Source organism: Heptranchias perlo, chromosome 23, assembly GCF_035084215.1.
Source record: "Heptranchias perlo isolate sHepPer1 chromosome 23, sHepPer1.hap1, whole genome shotgun sequence".
Taxonomy (NCBI): domain Eukaryota; kingdom Metazoa; phylum Chordata; class Chondrichthyes; order Hexanchiformes; family Hexanchidae; genus Heptranchias; species Heptranchias perlo.
The window spans coordinates 27330539-27357540 of NC_090347.1; the positions used below are offsets into that span (position 1 = coordinate 27330539).

General features: G+C 39.0%; 1 protein-coding gene across 4 annotated transcripts in view; it reads left to right on the top strand.

Moving 5' to 3' along the window:
• LOC137341207 (myosin-10) overlaps positions 1-27002 on the top strand; it is a 133416-nt gene that overhangs the window by 38418 nt on the left and 67996 nt on the right. For 2 of the 4 annotated variants that reach the window (XM_068004251.1, XM_068004252.1), the window contains exons 4-5: positions 12590-12617; positions 21301-21403. In XM_068004251.1, the coding sequence (XP_067860352.1) occupies positions 12590-12617; positions 21301-21403 (131 nt within the window). Of the gene's footprint in view, positions 1-12589; positions 12618-21300; positions 21404-26807; positions 26841-27002 lie in introns of all 4 variants that reach the window. The other 2 variants (XM_068004249.1, XM_068004250.1) reach the window with 2 other exon arrangements.

The window sequence follows — 27002 nt, forward strand, 5'->3', positions numbered from 1 at the left end:
ATCTCGTTAAAAATGTCAAGTGCTGGCCAGTAATTTTGTTTCGTTATTCATTTTGCTGGTAAGAGCATTTGCTCTGAAATGAGGAGAATTAATTTTCTTGAATTTCATTTCTAATGAGTAGAAGTGGATAACTGAAGTGTAAGAAAGTAACATTAAAACATTCAGTGCTAGTATTTTATGTAGGACTTAATTACTGATCCTTTTGAGCTTATTGAATAAAGGTTAGAAGATACCAGCAGTAGTAAATCCAATAGATGAGCCCCACTATGTCTGAAAATAGCATTTTTGTAAATTGAAGGAAATTGAGTCATGCCAATTAAATGTCAGTGACATGTTTGAACAATCATTAGTATTTACACCTTGTGTACAGCTGTGCCAACTGGGGACAAGATCACTAATTCAGTTATACCTGCTCCCTAAGGAGCAACATCCACCTGACTGTATCTGAATGCCACTGCTACTAAATCACTAGTTCATTCCTTAGTACTGATGCCCTGCATTAACAAAAAATATACCTCCTACCACCCTCTTTGGTTGTCTATATAATTCAGGAATGATTCAGAGGCTTTGTATGAAGAACAGGGGAGAGAAAAGAGACTTGGCAGTCTGCATTATACTAGTTTCTGCAACAGATGGGTTAACATTTTAGGTCAATTTGCATGAGCATGAAATTTTGATTAGTTAATTTAAATACAACCTTTTTGACCAAGGAATTGGGAGCTGAAGTGTTGCTGATCTACAGCTGGCTCCATGCCACAAGGCAGGCATTCAATAAGGGAATGTATTTTGTTTACTGTGCTCAAAACACTTTGTTCTGAGATGTGTGCTTTAAGCTTTAAAATGATCATAAATTGACCTGAAATACTTTTTTTAAAAATGAAATAAAATCATTATACAGAACTGTTTCAATACAGTAGTAAGGTATATTGGTCTAAGCATTAACTATTATAAACTAGTCACTTTCTGGAATATCTAACTGTCTTTTCGGAAGAATTGTTATTCCGCAGTCGTGTTTTACTGAGTTAGACATTAAGTTTAATGAGTTAAACAAGATGTGCAGTGTGGCAGGTTAGAAGTCCCTTTTTAATTTTTCTACAGTAAGGCTGAGCTCTGCATTCAAATAACTTGAGTGCATTTTTGGTTATGATGATCCCATTTAGTTAATTTTCAAGGAGGATGCACATTATGTACTGATTCAGTGTAATATGTAAAACTTGGCAGCTTTCCTACCACCTCCATCATTTATTAGGTAAGACTAAATTTTGACCAGAATAATATATGCTGCATTATTCATAACTTGCTTTTATGTAGGCTCCTCACAATGAATAACTCTGAGCTCTTCACAAGATGGAACAGTCACACCCTGTGGACCTTAATGCCCATCCAAGACTGGGCCTCTGTTTAAAGCATCATCTTAAGGATGGCATATATGATAATCCAGCACTTCATCAGTGTTGCACTGAGTGTCAACCCAGATAATGTGCTTAGGACCTAGAGTTTACTCCCACCACCTGACTCTGGTGAATGCATTACCAACAGCACAGATGACCGTTATTTTTTTCTGATTTGGGCTATTTTGGTTTTTGAGCCCGTTTCTCCTGCAGAGAAAACTGCTGCAGCAGCAGTCCAGATATTGTAGCTGAGAAGTTCTGTAACTATATACCACCTTTATTAAACTCTTAAGTTTTGGATAACTTATGAAAGATATTGCTGTTAAGTTAAATTGAACATTTTGGGAATCTGCTTTAGATCCAGGCATACCAGCTGGAGAAGTGGTGCTTTCTGCATACTACATTAGCTTGACATGGTAAAGGTTCAGGACATTCCAGTAAACATTTACACGTTTGGAATGGCTTCATTCATGTGAGCCCAGCAGGGGGATGCAGCTGTCAGCCACCACCTAAGTGGTAGCAAGTCTAATTGAAGGTGTGATTAATCAAACCCTAGATATGCAGAGCTGGGCGAGTGTCAGATCACTAATACATAGTTGCACAAAAGCAGATGCTGAAGATCTTAAATAAAAACAGTAAATGTTGGAAACATTCAGCAGGTCAGGCAGCATCTGTGGAGAGAAAGAGTTAACATTTGTTTTGTTAACTGTCTCTCTCCACAGATGCTGCCTGACCTGAGTGTTTCCAACATTTACTGTTTTTAAGATTGTTTTCGGACAGAGGATAAGAACTCTGTTTCTAAGTTTACTGCCAACTGTTTTCAAAAATTTGTTAATCAGTAAAGTAAGAGTCCACGAATGAAAGTGCAGCATGCTTTGTTTTCTGGTACAAGGAACATTGTGAAATAGATTTGAAATTCACTGGAAAATGTAAAACTATTACATTCAAATATTACTTATAAAATAGATCAATTTGATGGTTTACAGTTGGCCCTACCTCATTAGTGTGTGGATCAGCTTGCCTTCTGGAAGAAAGGAGAAATGCACATGGTGGTACATGTGAAATTATAGTATCCAGATCATACAATGAGGGATTGCATTATTAAAAACCCCAGGGCTACATTAGCATATGACTAGCTACAGGTAAACTTCTTTTAAAGAACATGGGGTATGCTAATGAGACGATCTAGTGCAGACCTCAAATTTGTAATGTCCACCAAGAGCAATGTTTAAATTACATTAAACATAGCCATTCAGTTTTTTTCTATAAGCACTGAGTGGATGGTTTTGCATTAGAATAATGTGCATAACTTTGTCACTTCATGTGTGTTATCCAGTGCACATTAAAGCTGTATTTAGTAAACTTTTTTTAGTTCTAAGAAGTTGGCACAAAAATGAGTAATTAGCAGCAATAGATTTGAGACTTGCCACAAGTTAATGGCAAAGATCTTGGTGATGAAATTAAATTGAATGGGTTTGTATGAATCATTGGTGCAAACTGACGTCTATTCCAAACAATTCAGTCTGGTCTCTTGTTGACCTTATTTGGCAAAAGTTTTCTAAATTACCTAGGAGTATTTGGAATGTGTGAAGTACAGATCAAGCATTTCACTGCACAAAGCGTAGAGTTTTTTGGTGTGTGGGCACTTGTTGAAATGCTGGGTTTTGCTGTTAGGAGCAAAATTATTTTGTTATTGAAGCAGCACGTCTATGCAGAAGGATGGGTGTGGGCTCTGTCTTGTCTCATAATGGTCTTGGTCAAGGACTCTGGTGGGGTGGAAAATTGTGTGGAGAATAACATTTTATATATAAAGGTGTATTAATGTAAGTGACCCCAAAATTGAAATAACACAAACGCTCATGTACACATGACTCAAGTTAAGCAGGACTGATTGGTTTACTGAAATAGTAAGCCAGTAAACATTGAGTCTTTGTGCGATTTTCTAAAATGTCATTGCAGAAAGTAGATGGTGTTCTAGTTTACTCAGCTATGCAATGTTGAGGTTCTCTGTTCCTAGAGCAGAAGTGATTCAAGACAGGAAAAAAAAACCTGTTGTTTTTAATGAGGTAATGTGGCTCCTAAAGTAGTATTATAAAGAACCTGCTGCACGTTGATTCCTTGCTGTGGGTTTGGTTCCATGGACGCTTGGTATTCTTGAAGAAATGGCTGTTATTCATACAAGAACCTTGAGTGTCAGCAGAATATTGCAAACCTAGTGACGACAAAGCAAAACTCAATCCTGTTCACCAGCTCCCACAGATATATCCAGTATAGATTGCTGAAAAGAATTCAGAAACTCAAAGACTGGTCACTTTTATTCCTTTCTATTCTGAAGTGTCTGAGGCTAGTTGTAACATTCCTATCATCACCCTGACTGGGATCAGTAAACTTAGCAGAGACTGATGTTGAACCTGGGATCGTCTTGATCAAAGTAGCTCATCAACTTGATTGAATTGGGGAGCCACTCTTGGTTAGCTCTAACGGAAGTGAGTTTGGGCAGACATAGCCCAATTCCTATAATTGGGCCAACAGTGTAAAACCAACCCAAATTTGGCACACTTTCACATCACTGAACTTGTGGCTGGTGTAGAAATGGAAACACTTTTTAAAAATAATGCACCAACATTAAATAGAAAATTTTAGTTCTAGCCTTGTGTTCCGTATTAGATTTAAAAAAATTTTTTGATATGCCATTATCTGTCTTTTGTATATTTTTATGACTCCTTTAGAAATCAAGCACCGAAATGAGACTGTTGTAAAGTTTGACAGTCCCCAGATCAACTTTACCATGAGCTGACTGTGTTTTCGTTAATCACTTGGGATTGGAAGACAATGGCCTTTTCTGTACCTGGTTGTAGAACTGGTGTGACAGTTTGGTTTTAATACTGTGAATTCTTTACCAACTTGTATGACTAAAGTCAGTGATTTTTAGTTTTAAATTACCCACGATTTGAGTTTCCTAAGTGAACCATTTTCCATTTTGGTGCTGTATTCATTATATACAAACACTAGGCAGATGAAAATAAACAGAACCTGAAAACATTTGCTTATAAAAAAGAGCTAGTGTACAATGGCAGAATAAAACTGACTTTGGTAAGAGTTAAAGACAGAGTTTATTAAAACCCTTGTTGTAATTTGAAACAAAATTGGAGAAACATGGGATATTTTAACTTTTACTATTGAATCTTACAAGGTGCTGTTAATAGTGAATTCTTGAAAGATTCAATAATGTTTCCGTTTGGACTTTTAAAACCGTTAGCTCATTCAATTAGCATGATTGCCATCTTCATATCGCATATGATAGCATCCTATATGATATGAAGCCTGTCTCTGTTCCACTCTTGCAGAGATAGTTTAACTCATCTTAAATGAATCCTGATTGTGGCAAATTGTGTGTATTGAAATTTATGTTGAATTCTGTGTCTTCAGTCAATTGGATGGTGGAAAATGCACACTTATCAGGATTTGTATAGGCTGAAACAAATCAAATTTGTTTACGCTTAATATACAAAGATATTAGGCATATACAAAGTAAGTATGTTTTTTGAACAAAGTACATAAATATAAACCGCCCATTCAGATGGTTCTTCAGCAATTGGAAGCCTGTTGAGAGGTTAAGTCAGCACCTTGTCTCATGTAGAAGTTTGCCTGAAATATGACAGCCAAACTCTCCGAGTATTTTAAGTCTGAACAGCCTTTAGTAATCTCATCTGAACCAAGAATTCAGAGGTCCTGATAATTATCCCCTTTAATTTCTTTGGTAGCAATTTCATTGCAGAAACTCTGGCATCCTATAATTATATCACCCACTAATACTTTTTATGTGTGGAAACCATCACCTGAAACTTTCATGCATAGCAGTCAGCAATTTTAACATGTAAAAACAATTGGGAATCTCATTCATGTCTAACATTAAACGGCTTATAAACATTCCAAATCCCGTTTGGTTCTACAGTTTCACACTACATACAGCTGAATTGAATGGTCTGCTTTGCAAATTCATGTTTTTCAATTAACAACATTTCAAAATTGGCTATATAATTTCACCAAAGGAACAAAAGCCAGTTAACCTCTGAAGTAAGTCTGGGGAAGGGGGGGGGGGGGGGGAAATTGTAGTGCATGAAATTTGCAGATTTCATAATTTGCCCTATGCCTCCTTACAAACATTTTCTAATCATTAATTTGAAGACCTTTTTACTTTTGAGGTGTTGTGTTCTTTTAAGAATTGGGGGGGGGGGCGGGGTGCGCGGAGAGTGGGACTTCTTAGCTCCATTCAAGTGCCCTTCCACTCCCCACCATCATGCGGTCTTTTTTATACAAATGTTTTCAAACAAATATAATCCCACATTGGATTCACAATTTTTAAATAGTGTGGTGTGTAAATATACTATATCTCAATTTCTTAAAGAACCTTCCATATGTGCCTTCAAAAAAAAATCAGTGGTTTAAAAACAGCCAGATCCTAGTTTCTGTTATGAAGTTGAATCCTAAATTTAAATTTTAATATTGCCATTTTTGCAATAAAGCCTATTACTAGCATAGTTTAAATGTTCAAATGTTAAAATTTAATATTTTGGCCTTGTGGATTCTCCATTTTTGTCAAGGGGTGTCAATAATTGAATGCAGAGTTATTGTCCTGGTACAGTACAACATCCATGGCCTCTTTAGTGTTCCAAATGATTGAACTTTGACTGCTGATCAGTCTAAATGTGTGAACACTAAATTGGCAAACTATCCAGTTAAGAATTAACAACAATTGTGGCAGTTTGTTTCTAATCCATTTGAGATCTGGTTGCAATTTGTGACACAATGCATCATCAGCATGTGCTTGGCTTTGCTGTAGTTTCTATGATTAATCATGTCAGAAATCTGATCACATTGTGTCAAAATAGGATTTCTGCCTCCTTGATCAAGGTTTTTTGAATACTAATGGGAGGTACAGGGGCTGATTCAGCTAATATTTTGTAAAGGACTGAATCTCCATTACAATTCAGGTCACAGCTGTCTGCTCTATAACGGACACTTTAAGCTTTATTCAGACACTGTCTGAGTTTGAAGTATGAAATAGACAATTAGATAAAATTTGATTTTTTTTGCTAACCTGAATTATGTGAACATGCCACCTAAAAGTATAACTCAATAGGGGACAGGTAATCTTCCAATGCATAAATATATTTTATTTAAACTTTGTTTGAAATGTACAATCGAGCAGAAAATAGTGTCTTTGTGTTGTACACGTTGTGCTGATTCCTGCTTATCCAATACTGGGCACAAAATAGTGGATATGGCAAAGTGTGAGTGCCTCCATGGCCTTTCAAAAATAGCTAGAATCTCAATTATCTGCCATAATTGACCCTTAGCCCAACTCCTCACATCTCCTTTCTTCCCTCTTCCTCCCTCCCCCCCCCCCCCCCCCCCCGGCTATGCAAATTGATGGATAATTGAGGTTTCACTGGAATGAAGAGTGCATTGATTGGCTGTTATCAGCTTGTGAATAACTATGGCTTTCCTTTAGACTTTGTTTCTCTTTTTTATGTAATTCTTGAACTGAAAAAATAAAGAATAGTGTGTAAAATGAACTGAGGCAGTGGCAGCAATTATGAAAGATTGCTTGAGGAAGAAGGTCCCAAGAGCATTAAGCATGTACTGATCAGTTGCTCAAGGGTGTAGAGGACATTCTTGTACTTGGGTCTTGTTGCATTCTGCTTCTTTTCTTTTAAAATCTTGTATCAAGTTGTTTTAAACATGGCACTATTTGAAGAACAGTCAGGGAGCCCAGTGTTCTGGCCAATATTTATCACTCAACAAACATCAAAAAAAAGGCAGACTAATGTGCCATTCATCAAATTGCTGTTTGTGCCTGAGCTGTGTGCAAATTGGCTATTACATTTACCTACAAAATAGTGACTGCACCTCAAAAGTAATTAACTGGTTGCAGACATGAAAAGTAGTGTAGAAATAAAATTTTTTCTTACTGTAATGCAGAAGAGTTTCTGCTACAGTAAGTGGGACATTTTGAAATCAACTAAATGACTATCAAATTTATAAACTGCACTGTTCAGATTTTGCTGGGGCATCCAATGCCTGAAGTTTGAAATGCTGCTTATCTGCAATGACAATGCAAATATAATTCTATTGCCCAAATCCCCCTCCTTTCTCTTACCCCCCCCCCAAAACTATTTGCAATTTAGGATAAAACACTGTTTTTAAATGTATCAAATTGTTAAGACAGAATATGTTCAACCTGGAAAAATTAAGGGTTTATACAGAGTATCCTTGCATATTGCTTATGACCTATGGCACATCAGATAATCTTTGACATCTGGAATTTAAAAAAAGCCTTTAGAAATGGAAGTGCTAGTAGCATCAATAATCCATTTAGTATAGCATACTAGTTATTCTGAGGGAAAAGAACTGACATTTTTGTAATCTTGTGTACAACCAGCTAAACCAACATGAAGTGACAATTCAGTAGAGTAAGTTCACTGACTTGAACTTAATATAAAACCGTAAAGGAGAAAAGCAAAGTGAAGCATAAAAAAACTACAGTCTGTTTATTTTTTAAACACTAAATTATGTCATGCCAAAGGCATTTTGAATGGTGGGTCATCTACTTTCAATGATAACACTTTCACAACAGCCAAGGGAGTGTTTAAAGTGTTGTTAGCTCCCATGTGATGTACTGATGGTTGTTAATAGCTGTATGGGAAACTGTCGTCATCTTATGCCTATGGGTACTATAATGTTCTCTGGTTTAAACAAAACATGAAATAATTGTTGAAGGATATGTTGATAGTATGAGATGAAATAAGGTGGGAGGAGGCACATGTGGAGTGTTGGGCCAAATGGCTAGTTTCCATGCTATAAAATGCTATGTAATTACTGAAGTATGGATGACTTGCTCAAAGCTGCACTGAAGTGTGTTCTCATGGTCCAAAGCATTTAACCACAATGTATTTATTTTCCAATGTGCTCATTTATCTCCATCTGTGACCATAAATCTTTAAAAAAATTTACATACCACAAATCAATACTAATGGATTAATGGGAGGGTAGGGGGAGTAATCAACCAGGATTCCTGATCCTAAATTTCTCCCAAAGATATCTTTCCTTAGTCTCTACACTGACTTCCTGCAACCTCTGCACTGTAACTCTTCATCTTTTGGTGATTTTAATGATCTCAACTCACCATTTCCCTGATTTCACTGTCCTCATAAATCTTTCCCTCCATATTAACACTTTTGCCCATAATCTCAATCCCCTTGACCGAGCCATCTCATTTGGCCACTCCACTCCCATGGACTCCATTACTTTGTGGGCTCCATGCAGCTTATGCAAACCCCTGACGTGCGTGTGTGTGTATACATCAGGTTAGTGAGGCACAATCAAGTTAGGAATCAATACAGAAGGCCACATGCCCTGCTGGAATTGCATGCTGAAATGCACATGCTAGTGTACTAGCAAGCAACCTACTTGTTACTTACACCTCTCAAAACTTGATAACAATACCCATGCTTTTACCACTTGGGACACTTGGATCTGAACAGTGAAGCACTTGAACTCTGGGAAATACAAGTTTTGAAATCTCATTTGCAATTAATTGGAGTTTCTTTCATTAGGCTGTTGTGATATCAAATTGAAACATTATAGTTCTGTCTTTGTATTCTTGCAAAGTCCATGGCTGTAGTAAATGAGGATGGATGGAAAGTAAAGCGAGTACATTTTTGAGTTTTTGTTTGCCTAATGCATCTGTCCTTCAAATACCAGCAAATCACATTCCTGGCTGAGGTGACCATTGTATAGGTTTCGTTTAATATTGTGGGGTTTCTGCGTGAGGTAGATCAGCTAATTGATTTCAAAATTTTAACCAAATGGAGCATTTTACTATATTTGACTTGAGTTTACATTCAAGGATGTTGTGCACAGTACATTGTTCCACTACTTACATTGACCAACATTTTCTGTATCGATTACAGGAAATCCTTTTGATTACCTCATCCAAAGCTCCAGAATCTTGGACAGTAGTGACTTGGAGAGCAGCTTTATATAGGCTTTCCAAAAAGATTTTGGAATTGAATATAAGGGCATTTTCCTTAGACGCTCAAATATTTTATGATGTGGAGATGCCGGTGATGGACTGGGGTTGACAATTGTAAACAATTTTACAACACCAAGTTATAGTCCAGCAATTTTATTTTAAATTCACAAGCTTTCGGAGGCTTCCTCCTTCGTCAGGTGAACGATGTGAAAATGAAAACCTCGAAATGAAATCGCATTTATAATTCACAGAACAATGCTTGGTGAGTACAGACAGTTTTTTCAACTGCCCGTTGCCAAGGCAATCAGTGTGCAGACAGACAGGTGTTACCTGCCAGGTCTCACAGAATATACAAATCACCAAAAAAAAACAACAAACAAAAAAAAGAGATAGAAACATAGAAAAGACAGCAACTGACCCGTTATATTAAAAACAGATAACATTTGTTCGCTGGTGGGGTAACGTGTAGCGTGACATGAACCCAAGATCCCGGTTGAGGCCGTCCTCATGGGTGCGGAACTTGGCTATCAATTTCTGCTCGACGATTTTGCGTTGTCGTGTGTCTCGAAGGCCGCCTTGGAGTACGCTTACCCGAAGGTCGGTGGCTGAATGTCCTTGACTGCTGAAGTGTTCCCCAACTGGGAGGGAACCCTCCTGTTTGGCGATTGTTGCGCGGTGTCCGTTCATCTGTTGTCGCAGCGTCTGCATGGTCTCGCCAATGTACCATGCTCTGGGGCATCCTTTCCTGCAACGTATGAGGTAGACAACGTTGGCAGAGTCACAGGAGTATGAACCATGCACCTGGTGGGTGGTGTCCTCTCGTGTGATGGTGGTATCTGTGTCGATGATCTGGCATGTCTTGCAGAGGTTACCGTGGCAGGGTTGTGTGGTGTCGTGGACGCTGTTCTCTTGAAAGCTAGGTAATTTGCTGCGAACGATGGTTTGTTTGAGGTTGGGTGACTGTTTAAAGGCGAGTAGTGGAGGTGTGGGGATGGCCATAGCGAGGTGTTTGTCCTCATTGATGACATGTTGAAGGCTGCGGAGAACATGGCGTAGTTTCTCCGCTCCGGGGAAGTACTGGACGACAAAGGGTACTCTGTTGGTTGCGTCCCGTGTTAGTCTCCTGAGGAGGTCTATGCGATTTTTTGCTGTGGCCCGTCGGAACTGTCGATCGATGAGTCGAGCGTCATATCCCGTTCTTACTAGGGCGTCTTTCAGCGTCTGTAGGTGTCCATCGCGTTCCTCCTCGTCTGAGCAGACCCTGTGTATTCGCAGGGCCTGTCCATAGGGGATGGCCTCTTTGACGTGGTTAGGGTGGAAGCTGGAAAAGTGGAGCATCGTGAGGTTGTCCGTGGGCTTGCGGTAGAGTGAGGTGCTGAGGTGCCCGTCTTTGATGGAGATTCGTGTGTCCAAGAAAGAAACTGATTCTGAGGAGTAGTCCATGGTGAGCTTGATGGTGTTGATGTTATCGTGTAGTCTCTTTAGTGATTCCTTGCCCTGGGTCCATAGAAAGAAAATGTCGTCTATGTATCTGGTGTATAGTGTTGGTTGGAGGTCTTGTGCAGTGAAGAAGTCCTGCTCGAACTTGTGCATGAAAATGTTGGCGTATTGGGGTGCGAATTTGGTCCCATGCAGACCATGGCGAGACCATGCAGACGCTGCGACAACGGATGAACGGACACCGCGCAACAATCGCCAAACAGGAGGGTTCCCTTCCAGTCGGGGAACACTTCAACAGTCATGGACATTCATCCACTGACCTTCGGGTAAGCGTACTCCAAGGCGGCCTTCGAGACACACGACAACGCAAAATCGTCGAGCAGAAATTGATAGCCAAGTTCCGCACCCATGAGGACGGCCTCAACCGGGATCTTGGGTTCATGTCATGCTACACGTTACCCCACCAGCGAACAAATGTTATCTGTTTTTAATATAACAGGTCAGTTGCTGTCTTTTCTATGTTTCTATCTTTTTTTTGTTTTTTTTGGTGATTTGTATATTCTGAGACCTGGCAGGTAACACCTGTCTGTCTGCACACTGATTGCCTTGGCAACGGGCAGTTGAAAAAACTGTCTGTACTCACCAAGCATTGTTCTGTGAATTATAAATGCGATTTCATTTCAAGGTTTTCATTTTCACATCGTTCACCTGACGAAGGAGGAAGCCTCCGAAAGCTTGTGAATTTAAAATAAAATTGCTGGACTATAACTTGGTGTTGTAAAATTGTTCAAATATTTTAAGCAGTTTGGGAGGCCATGATGTCAGAACTTGAGGTAATGGATTTAGTTCAGGTGTGTCCAAACTACAGCCTGTGGTCCATTTTCCAATCCTCGAGCAAGTAAACTGGCTCAAAGCCCAGACAACTCACTATTTTTCCTCCTAATATATTTCGTAATGGTTTATCCTGTTTGAACTTTGGGGCCATGGGGTTTGGAAAGGGCTGTTGGCTCCACTGGTAGATAAATTTTAAATTAGAACACCGAAATTTGTCAATAGCCACAGCTTGAGATGTATGCAAATGAATTGACACGTTTTACATAATATGAAGCGTATTGGTATACAACTAAACAATGCATGAAGACAAAAAGCTTGAACACTCCTGGTCTATTTCTTCAGACTCGCATTAGTGACTAAGTTGGGAGGCAGTCTGACCTTTCAAAAGATTTTTTCAATTAAGTGTAGACTGAGAAATCAAATTACAATATGAAATGCGAAGTTGCTAATGGTCATTTTATGATCTTGGGCAGAAAGGGAAGCATCTGTGCATTGCAATTGCAGCTCCTCCTGCTAATTTGGGTGACGGAATGTTGGGTATATTTACAACTTGAGCTACAAAGCCTACTACAAACTACTTGGACATCCATCACACCAGTGTAATGCACATGAAAACTTGTAACTAGTTAAAATATTTTCACATCTTTTCAAATATCTCTACCTGCTGCTAACTAGTTGTTGGCCTTCAGTATCCTTAACCAGAAGGGATTGGTTGGTTGTAGTGTTCAATAAGCTGTAGGTGGTTCAAGGTGTTAGCATACCTAAAATTTTGAAAGAGCATGATTGAGAATGATCAGGAACATCCAAGATAGGCAAAGTTAATGTAAAAATAGAACGCCCCAAATACTGCTGGTAATTGGCTTATTGTCTTTTTTTTCTTTTCCAGACCGTGAGGATCAATCAATCCTTTGCACGTAAGTACATATTTTATTCGAATAGTAGTATAAAAATTTGTTTAATAATTATATAGCAAGATGATGTGGGAGAGCATCTATTGATGGATATTATTCATGTGGTGAAAAATAATGACGTTCATTTTGGATGTTTGTGTGCCAAAGGCCATAATTAGTAATGGGTGAGTACTGCGCTATTTAAGTTCTGTCGCATTGGCCTATTTTATTTTTAATTGATATTGTACTCATTAATTACTCTTTGTAATTTAATTTTGTATTAACTATTTACAACACTAAGCTTTAAAGTTTGAAAAGTGCATAGATGGCCTATTGGGTGACTGGGTTTCTAAAATTCTGAAGGAGGCAACTGTTAGTATACTCAACATTAGACATTTCAACAGCAATTGGAAGCTAGTAAGTATAGATCCTTGTATGAATTATGCATTTTGCTCTGCTCCAAATGGAAAATGGTGTAATCAAATGGCAGAACTCTTTAGACGTTTTTTATTTGTTCATGGGATATGGGCATTGCTGGCAAGGCTGGCATTTATTGCCCTTGAGGTGGTGGTGAGCCACCGCAGTCGGTTGGCAAGTGTCAAGTAGAATTAGGGAGTCCATTACTGTATAAACTAAGCATTTTATTCTTGAGTAGGCTCAGTGGACCAATGATTTACTTTTTTTTGTGTACCATTCATGTTGATAATGTAGAGAAGAAATAGTCAGTCCATATGAGTTTATTTTCTGGTAGCCATTTATTTTTCTCTCCTCTACATCCAGAAATGAACTAGAATGAGGCTTGATATATTAAAACCGTTGCATCCTCATTCTGTTACTTCACCTGACCAGAGAAAAGTAATGACTTATTCTAAAATCATGATTTTGAGCTATCGATGGCTTGGATTTCATTATCCTCCATTGGAAACGTAGTTTGGGCAGGTGATTACTGAACATTCTAACAATGTGCATATGACCTCATGAGATTCAAGGGCTTGAATTAAGCCTGTTAAGGTCATCGTTATTAGTGACCGTATCTAATGCCCAATAGTTCGTATAGGTTTGTCATTTCTTTTTGAATACTTGGAGCCATAAAACTGACATGACACCATCTTAAAATCCCTTAAATTAAAGTATTTATCAGTTTCTGTATAAATCTTCAGTTTGTACAAGGATGTAATTCCCATTTCAATTGGGTAACTTTCATGAATTTTAACTTTGGGTACCAATTCAAAAAAGGTTCTGTGCTTTAAAGGTTTATTCATAGTCCACTCCTGTAAACTGGGAAATAATTGGAGAATGGCATTATATATCCCAAGGGGGTTTGACTAATTTAATTTGAAATTATTCTAACCTAGTTTGGATTATTGGGCCACGTTTGGAATGTTATGTGCAATTTTGGACCCACAACCTTCAAAAGGACATTCTTGCATTGGATGGTCTTCAGAGAAGAGTGCAAAGGATGATTCGAAGACATGGTGCTCTTAAATTATGAGGAGAAACTTGGAGAAAAGATGATTGAGGGTGTGATGCAACCCCTATTTGTTAAATGTTGAAGTGTAGATGTAGATTTGTTGAAATTTAAGCGCAGAACTAGAGGAAATGGGTTAAGAATACCATGACCCAAGTCCACCTAGAGATTAAAAGACACTGTTTTTGTCTGCCTTTCTCTTCCACCAGACAAGGTAATACGTGGAAGAGACATCCAGCAAAATTTGGTACTGTTGAATAACACCATCAAAAAGTGTTGTCTGTTAAGGACAACAACCTAGGGTTGAATAGTGATGATGGATTAATATCCTGGACTTTGGATTGCCTTTTTAGGGGTTAGAGTATATATGCAGAATTTTGTGAGGCAATTAAGTGGGTTGGCATTGAATCCATGATCAAGTAAGATTGTACCTGATTGGTGGAAGGAGCAGGCCTTTGGGGTGAATGACCTTTTCTCATTGCATGCTCTCATTAGAAAACAATAAACAATATTTGTGTTTTTGATTTTGAAAAATGAGAAGCTTAAGATTGGTTTTGAAATTGTAGAAAATACAGTCGTGATTTAAGTTATTTTGCAACTTGCTGAATCATCTGAATGAGGCAGGTGAAAGGTATTTCCTGAAGTTTCATTTAACTTTTTTTAGCTGAATGCCATTGTGAAATTCTTTATGTAATAAAATACCACCAGATTGAAACATAGAAACATAGAAAATAGGAGCAAGAGTAGGCCATTCGGCCCTTCGGACCTGCTCCGCCATTCAAAATGATCATGGCTGATCGTCTAACTCAGTACCCGGTTCCCACTTTTTCCCCCATATCCTTTGATCCCTTTAGCATTAAGAAATATATCTATCTCCTTCAATACATCTAATGACTTGGCCTCCACTGCCTTTTGTGGTAGAGAATTCCACAGGTTCACCACCCTCTGAGTGAAGAAATTTCTCCTTATCTCTGATCTAAATGGCATACCCCGTATCCTGAGACTGTGACCCCTGGTTCTGGACTCCCCAGCCATCAGGAACATCCTTCCTGCATCTAGTCTGTCTAATCCTGTTAGAATTTTATTTGTATCGATGAGATCACCTCTCATTCTTCTAAACTCGTGAATATAGGCCTAGTCGATCCAATCTCTCCTCATACGTCAGTCCTGCCATCCCAGGAATCAGTCTGGTAAACCTTCGTTGCACTCCCTCCATGGAAAGGACATCCTTCCTCAGATGATGAGACCAAAACTGCACACAATACTCCAGATGTGGTCTTACCAAGGCCCTATACAACTGCAGTAAGACATCCCTGTTCCTGTACTCACATCCTCATGCAATAAATGCCAACATGCCATTTGCCTTCCTAACTGCTTGCTGCACCTGAATGCTCGCTTTCAGCGACTGGTGTACAAGAACACCCAGGTCTCGTTGCACTCCCCTTTTCCCAATCTATCACCATTCAGATAATCTGCCTTTCTGTTTTTACAACCAAAGTGGATAACCTCACATTTATCCAATTTATACTGCATCTGCTGTGTTCTTGCCCACTCGCCCAACTTGTCTAAATCACATTGGAGCTTCTTTGCATCCTCCTCACAGTTCATGTTCCACCCCAGCTTTGTGTCGTCTGCAAACTTGGAAATATTACATTCCGTTCCCTCATCCAATTCATTGATTATATATATTGTGAATAGCTGGGGTCCAAGCACTGATCCTGCGGTACCCCACTAGTCACTGCCTGCCACCCAGAAAAAGACCTGTTTGTTTCCTGTCTGTCAACCAATTCTCAGTCCATGCCAGTATATTCCCCTCAATCCCATGTGCTTTAATTTTGCACACTAGCCTCTTGTGTGGGACCTTATCAAAAGCTTTCTGAAAATCCAAGTACACCACATCCACTGGTTCTCTCCTATCTATTCTACTAGTTACATCCTCAAAAAAAAACTCCAGTAGATTTGTTAAGCATGATTTCCCTTTCATAAACCCAAGCTGACTTTGTCGAATCCTGTTAATGTCTTCCAAGTGTTATCTCATCTTTTATAATAGACTCTCTCATTTTCCCCACTACTGATGTTAGGCTAACTGGTCTTTAATTCCCTGGTTTTTCTCTCCCTCTTAAAGAGTGGGGTTACATTTGCCACCCTCCAATCTGAGACCTGTTCCAGAGTCTATAGAATTTTGGAAGATGACCACCAATGCATCCACTATTTCCAGGGCCACTTCCTTTAGTACTCTGGGATGTAGATTATCAGGCCCTGGGGATTTGTCAGCCTTTAGCCCCATTAATTTTCCTAGCACTTTTTTTTGCTTATACTGATTTCCTTAAGTTCCTCCCTCTCACTAGACCCTTGGTTCCCTAACATTTCTGGGAGGTTATTTGTGTCCTCCTTTGTGAAGACAGAACCAAAGTATGTGTTTAATTGTTCTGCCATTTCTTTGTTCCCCATTTCTGACTGTAAGGGACCTACATTTGTCTTCACTAATCTTTTTCTTGACATATTTATAGAAGCTTTTACAGTCAGTTTTTATGTTCCCTGCTAGTTTACTCTCATACTTTCTTCTTCCCCTCTTAACCAATCTTTGTTCTCCTTTGCTGAATTCTAAACTGCTCCCAATCCTCAGGCTTGCTGCTTTTTCTGGCAATTTTATGTCGTCTCTTTGGATCTAATACTATCCCTAATTTCTTTTGTAAGCCATGGTTGAGCCACCTTTCCTGTTTTATTTTTGCACCAGACAAGAATGAATAATTGTTATTCCTGCACACATTCTTTAAATATTAGCCATTGCCCATCCACAGTCATCCTTTTTAGCAAAGCTCCCCAATCTATCCTAGCCAACTCACACCTCATACTTTCATAATTTCCTTTTATTTAGTTTACATACAGATTAGATTTTAGGATGTGCATTTTTTTAATTCATCTAATCAGACCTATGTTTCTATTTTTGCAGCAGATTGACAAACATTTAAGGTTTTTGCTTTCAAGATTCCTTCAGAAGTTGAATACATGCTTTACCTTGGTTTTTGTATGAAGAAAGTTATCTAAATTGCTTCTAGTGGCTGGAAGAGCTTTCAAAAAATATTGATTTTATTATCTTTGCTAAATTTTGCATACTACTAGTGTCTGATTAGCTTTCATGTTCCACGTTAGAAATTTTACCTGTTTACCTTCTGTTAGATTTGTACATTCTGTACCACTTAAATTGTTTGCTGTTTTTGATTTACATTACTTATTCAATCAGCTACATAATATTTGTACTTGTGCATAATGCTGAAGTCACGCAACCAACTAAACATGCACTTGACTGCAGCGGTTGTTTCCTGCCAATAGAATAGCAGTTAAGATCGTTCCACTTTCACACATCTGTTAGTGACTCACCATAATGCCATTGCCAGCCCCACACTTTTGCATCTTGTGGTTTTCATGTCTGACTAGTTTGGTTAACCCAACAATGTGCATGCTTTAAATAACAATGTCAATGTGAATTTTTTTAATCCCAGGAATCTGGCAACTCTAGCTAATTTCTGAAGCATGTGCATCAATGTTGCCTGTGTCTACATTGTATCAAGTGTATAATGTTTCAGAAATATTGTGCTAACTTTTTGATGCAGCATATTGCATAAATCTTGTTGAAATTGTAAAAATTCTTTCTGTAGCCCAGATTTAAAATAGCAAAACCAACATTCAAAATTCACCTATTTTGGACAGATTATAAAGGCATGCATGTGTTACATTTTTTTTTTGTCTGTTTGTAGTTTCCAAATTTAAGAAAGTGACCAAAAGACTTTGGATGTGCCTACCAAAGAATGTAATTGGTAAATGGTGTTGGTTTTGATTTAGGAGGAGAGGATTATTTAAACATTATTGCCTTACAAGGAAATGTGGCCCAAACTGGCCTTCAGTGAATTGAAATCCCAAATTGTGGCTTTTAATGCCAACAGCAATGGATACCACACATTTTTGTAGACTACTTCTGGCCTGATGCCAGGTTCCTGCAATGCAGATATAGACGGGAAATTATTGCTTTTAAAGCAGCAGAAATGGCATTTATGAAAATGTGACCTGGTGTTCAGTCATGCATCTAACAACACAATTGAAAAGTCAACCTGGGAATGAGTTATCTGCTGTGGTTACTCCAGCATGGTCAGTTAATCAGCATGACCAAGCTCGCTAATAGATGCCACTGGGTGTCACTGTTGCAATTTCCTCTTTGCCAGCTGCCACTGCTTCTTTCTGGCCATCCCATGGTGTAGCTCATGTTGAACTGAAATTACTGCTAAAGGGAAATTTTTTTCTCGATCCTGAGCAGTTGAGTGTTATAATTTTAAAATGCATTCTTCAAGTTACTTACGGCAGATATAGATTGATAGCTATATTTAGTTGTGAAAGGTGCCTTTTTGTTCCCTTGTCTGTTTAAATTTGAGTAATTTTTATCCCGTATCTGGGCTCTTCAGTGAATTTTTGCTCAGCAGTTTTGAGTTGTGGCTAGTGGAAACACTATCAATTTCATGTGTAAACTTTTCCTCATAAATTCTCATAATTTAGAACACATCAATGTTTCTAGACTTTATAATGAGGGAGGGCTTCAGTTTCCTGAGGCATTGGGACCAGTTCTGGGGCAGAAGAGATCTGTTCAAGATGGGTGGGTTGCACCTCAACAGAGCTGGGACCATGTCCTTGCGGGGAGGTTAACTAGTGCAGTGGGGCAGGGTTTAAACTAATTTGGTTAGGGGGATGGGCATCAGGATGAAACAGAGGAGAAACGAGATGCACAGAGGACTGGGAGGGACAAGTAGGATTAAAGAATAGTTCAGAGAGGGATCTGACTGGGTAAATGCGAAGCAATCTGTGATGAGTTTGGAATGCACATGCATGAATGTACGTAGCATGGTAAATAAGGTTGGTGAGCTGCAGGCTCAGGTTGTCCAATGGGATTATGATAGTGGCAATAACCAAAACCTGGTTCAAAGAAGGGGATGATTGGGTACTTAACAATCCTGGCTACCAGGTATTCAGGAAAGATAGGGAAGGAAAGAAAGGAGGGGGAGGTGGGTGGCAGTATTGATCGAAGAAACTATTGTAGCATTGGAAAGGGATGATGTAGTTGAGGGGTCAAAGAATCCATTTGGTTAGAATTAAGGAACAAGAGGAGCTGTTATGCTACTGGATGTATACTATAGACCACCAAATAGTGGGAAGGAGATAGAGGAGCAAATTACAGAAAGATGCAAGAACTATAGAGTAGTGATAATGGACAGTTATCCCAATATAGACCAGGACAGTAACAGTGTTAAGGGTAAAGAGGGGAAGAATTTCCTGAAATGTGTACAAGAGAACTTTCTAGAACAGTGTGTTGCCAACCCAACCAGGAGCTAAACAGTAATGGATTTAGTTCTGGGGAATGAAGTGGGGCTGAGGTAGCATTTGGGGAGCAGTGATCATAAGATCATTAGGTTTAGAATAGTTATGGAAAAGGACAAGAAATAATCAAATGTGAAAATACTTAACTGGAGGAGGGCTAATTTCTGAGAGTTTAAAAAGGGACCTTGCCCTGGTGACTTGCAATCAAAAATTGGCAGGTAAAACAGTAATTGAACAATGGGAGGCCTTCAAGGGGGAGTTGGTTCGGGTACAGAGTAAACTCATTCCTACGAGAGGGGAAAGGAAGGCCATCCAATGTTGAGTTCCCTGGATCTCTAAAGATAGATTAAAATGAATTGGCTTATGACATGTAAGTTTCATAATACAGTAGAGAACCAGGCTGAATACAAATTACAGAGGAGATCTTTAATAAAAAAAGGGAATGAGGGGCAAAGAGCATGAGAACAGATTAGTGGCTAACATAAAAGGGAACCAAAAAGTCTTTTTATAAACCTATCAATAGTAAAAGGGCAGTCAAAGGAAGGGTGGGACTGATTAGGGACAAAAAGGATGATCTTGTGGAGGCAGAGGGAATGACTGAGGCAGTAAATGAATACTTTGCATCAGTCTTCACTAGAGAAGAGGATGCTGCCATTGTAGCAGTAAAGGAGGAGGTAGTAGTGATTTTGGATAGGATAAAAATAGATAGAGGAGGTACTCAAAGTAGAAAAGTCACTCCATCCAGATGGGATGCATCCTAGATTAGAGGGAAGTAAGGGTGGAAATTGGGGAGGCTCTGACCACAATCTTTCAATCCTCCTTAGATATGGGGACGGTGGCAGGACAAGTTGAGAAGGCTGTTAAAGCATATGGGATCCTGGATTTTATTAAGAGGCATAGAGTGCAAAAGCAAGGAAGTTGTGCTACACCTTTTATAAAACACCGGGCCTCAGTTTGAGTATTCTGTTTAGTTCTAGGGCACCACACATTAGGAAGGATGTCAAGGCCTCAGGGCAGAAGAGATTTACTAGAATGGTACCAGGGATGAGTGACTTCAGTTGTGTGGAGAAGCTGGGGTTGCTCTTGGAACAGAAGGTTAAAGGGAGATTTGATAGACTTATTCAAAGTCATGACTGGTTTTGATCGAGTAAATAAGGAGAAACTGTTTCCAGTGGCAGAAAGGTCAGTAACAAGAGGACACAGATTTAAGATCGGTAAAAGAGCTAGAGGCAACATGAAACCACTTTTATGCATCAAGTTGTAATGATCTGAAATGCAAAGCCTGAAAGGGTGGTGGAAGCAGATTTAATAATAACTGAGATTCATCTGCCAGTTATTTTGTGAGTAGGAGTATATAAGGAGTCTTGCACTATTTTCAGCTTAACGGCATCCTTGAGGGTTCATTGCTCACCTGAGGAGTGTTATAGTATAATTTGCGTGTATATCACGCTCCTGTTAATAGGGAGTTGGCGCTTGTCCGTGGAAGCAATCCTTTGCATTGGCCCAAGAAAAATTATCTGGTGAGAACCTGAATCGTAACAGGCCCATTGTGCATTGCATGTTTCAACGTCAAAGTTGTGGGATGTTGGTTCACTGCCCACTCTGCTGAGCTTCTGATTTCAATCATGCTTTGTGGGAAGGGGCTGTTGAGAATAGAGGTTTCTTGTGGGAGGGGAAGAAAACTCCTACAACAAGCCTTCCCAGCCCTCAATTAGCTACTCAAGACTAGATAAGTGCTGGTGAAAGCTTTAGAGCTAGTTGGCCATTTGAAATCTTGCCTACAGTTAGTACATGGCCTGGAAGAATCAAACTTTACTAAAACATGTGCGTTCACCCAAAATTAACTTTTTTTGTCCTAATCATTTTTGAATACAGAGGAGAATCTGGTGCAGGCAAGACTGAAAACACGAAGAAAGTTATTCAATATCTGGCCCATGTTGCTTCCTCTCACAAAGGACGAAAGGACCACAATATTCCAGTGAGTTAAATTCTTCATAAAACTGTTGTGGCATTAATCCCAGTTGTTTGTATGTTACAGGTATGGTTGTTTTAAAAATGTCTTGATTCTAATACATTAATGCCAATGTGTGGCTTCTGATAATTGCATAATGCAACTAATTAATTGGCAGTATGGTGTTACAGTATATTTGGTGCAAAAGCTTAATTGGTCTTTATGACCTGGCATATAGCTATCTGCTTGCTTACAGTTTAAAAATGGGCCTTGTAATGTAACATATTAACAATACAATGGAATAAGCTATATTGTGAAATAACTTGATTCTTAGTGTGCTATGCCCTGAGATGAGTGTATTTTGCCTCATGGAATTTAAAAACTAGGTTTTTCAGAAAGTGAACATGTTCCTAATATGGGGATTACCACTATGAAATGATTTGAAAACCCAGGAGGAGAATTCTGCTGGAAACATGAACCAGTTTCTCTGCACACCAGAACTTGTTAGTGACTGAATAGCCGTTATGACAAGTGTATTACACAGTGCTAAAATGAAAAGCAATTTTTAAGTTATGAAAACTGAAAGAAACCCCTCGTACTTTTGTGTTCCATCTTTCTAAAATACCAGGAGAGGTATGGTGAGCTCATTTCTGTGTTAGTCACTGCACATGTCCCACTAGGTATTCTGAGGGTGGTGGTAGCAAATGTTTGAAGTTGCTATCATACAAGATATTTTTTTCAAAAACCTATCTTTCTTTCCTCTGGGGAATTCATGTGATTTAAAATATTGAGCCCTTTTTGACAGGCTATTGCAAACCATCTATCATATTAAAAATCTTGAGTCTGCATGCAAATTGTGTCAGCTCTCTTCCATTCTAAATTCCTGTGTCCTGTTTCATAATGCAAACTGCCAATGTAAACTCGTCATTCTGTATTACACTTTCCCATTAGTGGTGCTACTATAGTAAGCAGTTTAGCATCTCCCAGCTCCCCAGCCTGTATGGAGAAACTTCTATGTTCCAACGAACTGTAGATTTCTGCTTCCCAAATCGACACAACTTTTGCTATTCAACTAATAAAGTATGATTGACTCATGCCCCCAACTACCTTCACCTGAGGATTACACTTGGTCTTGACTACCCAAATGCAGTGCCACAAGAGATTGACTACTTATATTTTGAGCCCACTGTTGTCATTGTCACTCCATGATCCACTCTGCATTTATAAACAGAAGAGAAATTCCTTAGTCAGATCATCAGCACTTGTTTGACAAACATTAGAGATTTAGTCCATCAGGAGTAAACAAAACTCCCTTTTGGGGGGTGTTTATTTCAAAATCCTCCCAAATAGAGTTCAAGCCACCACAGATGTTAGCAAGTGATGCTTGGGGTTGAGCAGAAACTCATGTTTTTGCCAGGATTACCAGCAAATGGTACCATCTTTTTATACTGAAATTAATAGGTGTCATCTCATTGCTGTTTGTGGAACCTTGCTATATACAAATTGGCTGCTGTGTTTCTTTACGTTACAACAGTGATTACACTTCAAAAGTAATTCATTGGCTGTAAAGTGCTTTGCTACGCCCTGTGTTCTTGAAAACATAAATAGGAGCAGGAACCTGCTCAGCCATCTTCTACCTCAACTCCACTTTCCTGCCATATCCCTTGATTCCCTTAGTGTCCAAAAATCGATCAGTTTCTCTCTTCAATATACTCAACGACTGATCCTCCACAGCCCACTGGGGTAGAGAATTCCAAAGATTCACAACCCTCTGAAGAAATTTTTCCTTATCTGGTCCTAAATGACTGACCCTTTACCTTGAGACTGACTCTCCAGCCAGGGGAAACATCCTCTCTGCATCTACTGTCAAGCCCTCTAAAAAATTTTTTTATACGTTTCAAAGATCATCTCTCATTCTTCTAAACTCCAGAGAATCTAGGCCCATTCTACTCTATCTCTCCTCAAAGGACAACCCTCTCATCCCAGGAATCAATCTAGTGAACCTTCGTTGCACGCCTTTAAAGGCAAGTATATGTTTTGTTAGGTAAGGAGGCCAAAACTGTACACAGTATTCCAGGTGTGGTCTCATCAGAGCCCTGTATAATTGCAGCAAGACCTCCTTTCTCATCCTCCAAATCCCTTGCAATAAAGGCTAACGTACCATTTGCCTTCCTAATTGCTTACTGTACCTGTACATTAACTGTGATTTGTGCCCCAGGACACCCACATCGCTCTGACTACCAACATTTATTAGTCTTTTAAAAAAAAAATTAAAAAATTCTGCTTTTCTAATCCTACCAAAGTGGATAATTTCACATTTTCCCACATTTTACTCCATTTGCCATCATCTCGCTCACTCACTTAACCTGTCTGTATCCCTTTGCAGCCTCTTGTGTCCTCCTCACAGTTTACTTTCCCACCTAGCTTTGTATTGTCATCAAACTTGGATACATTACACTCTGTCCCCTCCTCTAAGTCACTGAGATATATTGTAAACAGCTGAGGCCCAAGCAATGATCCTCATGGCACCCCACTAGTTACAACCTGCCAACCTGAAAATGACCTGTTTATTCCTGCTCACTGTTTTTCTGTCTGTTAATCAATGCTCAATCCATGATAATCCATTACCCCCAATCCCATGAGCCTTAATCTTGTGTAACAACCTGTTTGGCACCTTACCGAATGCCTATTTTGAAAATCCAAATATACTACACCCACTGGTTGTCCCTTATCTATCTTGCTAGTTACATCCTCAAAAGCAAATGGTGCATCATCTGGGGTGGAAAGGATAAAATACCCTCTCAATGGGGTACATAACTGTTAACCTTTATCCTAAACATGGATAGGTATTCCCCCTCCAGTTTTAAAACTACATGGCATAAAGCAGTGTGAGTGCTGTCATGGGATTGAATGTTTCCTTGATGCTAGATGGACCGCAGTGGTTTTTTTCCGGTCCTGTATATTCCAATGTTTCTATATAAATGGAATGATTACACCAGCAGCACTTAGTATCGCAATATTGTGACATGTATCCTGGCAATGAGTCTGAGCAGAAATGAACTATTATCTATTTCCCCTCCTAAATTAAAATGAGCAGCTGAAACATTCCAATTGTAGAAAGCATATTTAAGTGGTTCCTTTGCAGGGTCTCCAGAGTTGTGACCAATAAATCAGCTGATCTCCCCCCCCCCCCCCCCCCCCCAATGTGCTTTTGAAACACTTTTTTTTGTTTAAAATATCCCACTACTTTCGAGCCCACAAATTGTGACCTTCAGTTTATAATCTCTACCTTCGAGTTTGAAATATTTAAAATAAAATGGTATTTTGGGCTTGGAATGGGACCTAATTGGCCAAACTGTTCATACTGCACCCTGCTCTGCTAAAATCTATCTTTTGTGGGATTTGTACATCAAATGGCTTACCCAATTATTCTGCTGCCATTCGCACAGTAACTTCAAATGATCCAAACTTTCCAATTCCAAACTCATCTGGGTTCCCACTGCCCCTTTTAGCCATAGATTCATTTGGTATCAAAACTACTGTGTAAGGGATCAGTGTAGAAGACAATCTCATTATATGCAGATGTCCTCTACATTTTAATATCCAACTCTCACTGCACTTCATACTAAAACCTGTAATTTTAAAAAAAATTGTGAGATATTAAATACACAAAGTTGAATTCATATCTAGGGTAAGTACAATTAAGCTCAAACATTTGGAGACAACTTTATCTGCAGTACTATACAAAATTGTTTGGGGTAAAAGTGTTATCCCACTTGCTGGCAAGCTAATCTCTTGACTAGAATTGTCTTTTAATCTAGGCCAATTCCAGACAGGAACTCCAAAGCTACCTTCACTAACCTAGATAAATGGATCAGTACATTTATTTGGGCACAGAACACAGAATTTACATAGAATGTACAGCACAGAAACAGGCCATTCAGCCCAAGCCCCTTCCCTACCTACTTCAACCAACCCTATCAGCATGTCCTTCTATTCCTTTCTCCCTACTGTGTTTATCTAGCTTCCCCTTAAATGCATGTATGCTGGTCGCCTCAACTACTCCTTGTGGTAGCGAATTTCAGATTCTAACCACTTTCTAGGTAAAGAAGTTTCTCCTGAATTCCCTATTGGATTTATTAGTGACTATCTTATATTTATGGCCCCTAGTTGTGGTCTCCTGCACAAATGGAAACATCTTCTCTGTCTACCCTATCAAACCCCTTCATAATCTTAAAGACTTCCATCAGGTCACCTCTCATTCTTCTATTTTCTCTAAGAGCCCCAGCCTGCTCAATCTTTCATAAGTATAACCTGTCAGTTCTGGTATCATCCTAGTAAATCTTTTTTGCACCTTCTCCAGTGCCTCTATCCTTTTTGTAATATGGAGACCAGAACTGTTCAGTACTCATGAGTTCAAACCAAGGTTCTATACAAGTTTAACATAACTTCCCTGTTTTACAATTCTGTTCCTCTAGAAATGAACCCCAGTGCTGTTTGCCTTTTTTATGGCCTTATCAACCTGTGTTGCTACTTTTAATTTGTGTATCTGTACCCTCAGATCCCTTTGCTCCACTACCCCATCTAGACTCTTAATATCCAAGCAGTATTCTTCCTACCAAAAAGTAATGAGTCACACATCTATATTGAAATTTATTTGCCAATTACACGCCCATTCTGCAAGTTTTTATTAATGTCTTCCTGATTTTGTTGCAGTCCTCCTCTGTATTAACTATACCCCTCAATTTGGTGTGTTCTGCAAATTTGGAAATTGTTCTTTCGATTCCCGAGTCCAAATCGTTTATGTAAATTGTGAACAACAGTGGTCCCATCACCAATCCTTGTGGAACACCACTTCCCACCTTTTGCTAGTCTGAGTAACTACCTTTAACCCCCATTCTCTATTTTCTGTTTTGTAGCCAGCTTGCCATCTGTTCTGTATAAATTTGCGTCATACCTGCCCAGATAACAATCCCTACATTTCAAATACATGAAATACTTGAGACATTTGCAAGATTTGATGCAGTAATATAAATGCAAGTCATCTTTCAAAAGCTGAATGTGTTGAGTTTTTTTACTCTTCTGTGCTACCGGTGTTATTGCAGTGCAAAGCTAGGCAATTGTGCTGTGGACAGCCCCCTGCCAGATGAACTCTGGGTAGCAATGGATAAAAGCAAAAGCTTTAAGTAAGAGTTCGCAGCCCCTGAAGAGATACCATTTAAAATGATACTGAAATTTGCAGTTCATAGTGGCCATCGCAATACAAATGGATGAATTCTTAATTCACAAAAATCTTTGTTTAATTCCATGAGCAAAAACTGATGTTTTGTGCTTCAATGAAATGCTTGCTGTACAGAACTTGGAGAGGTGCCCAGCTGTTTTGAACTTAATGCATATTTCCTAACCATGCTATTTATTTGTTTGCGACAAGCAGCCCGAATCGCCTAAACCAGTGAAACATCAGGCAAGTGTTAAATGCTCTTCAGTTTAACTCTTTGCAGCATGTGATTGACACCTTTCCCAGTTTATTGATCACTTATTATTTTGAATCTTCTTTACACTTGTCTTTTCCTTTACTGTTGCTTTGAAAGCCCTTTAAAGGAGTCATTAGGCATCGTTTCAGAAA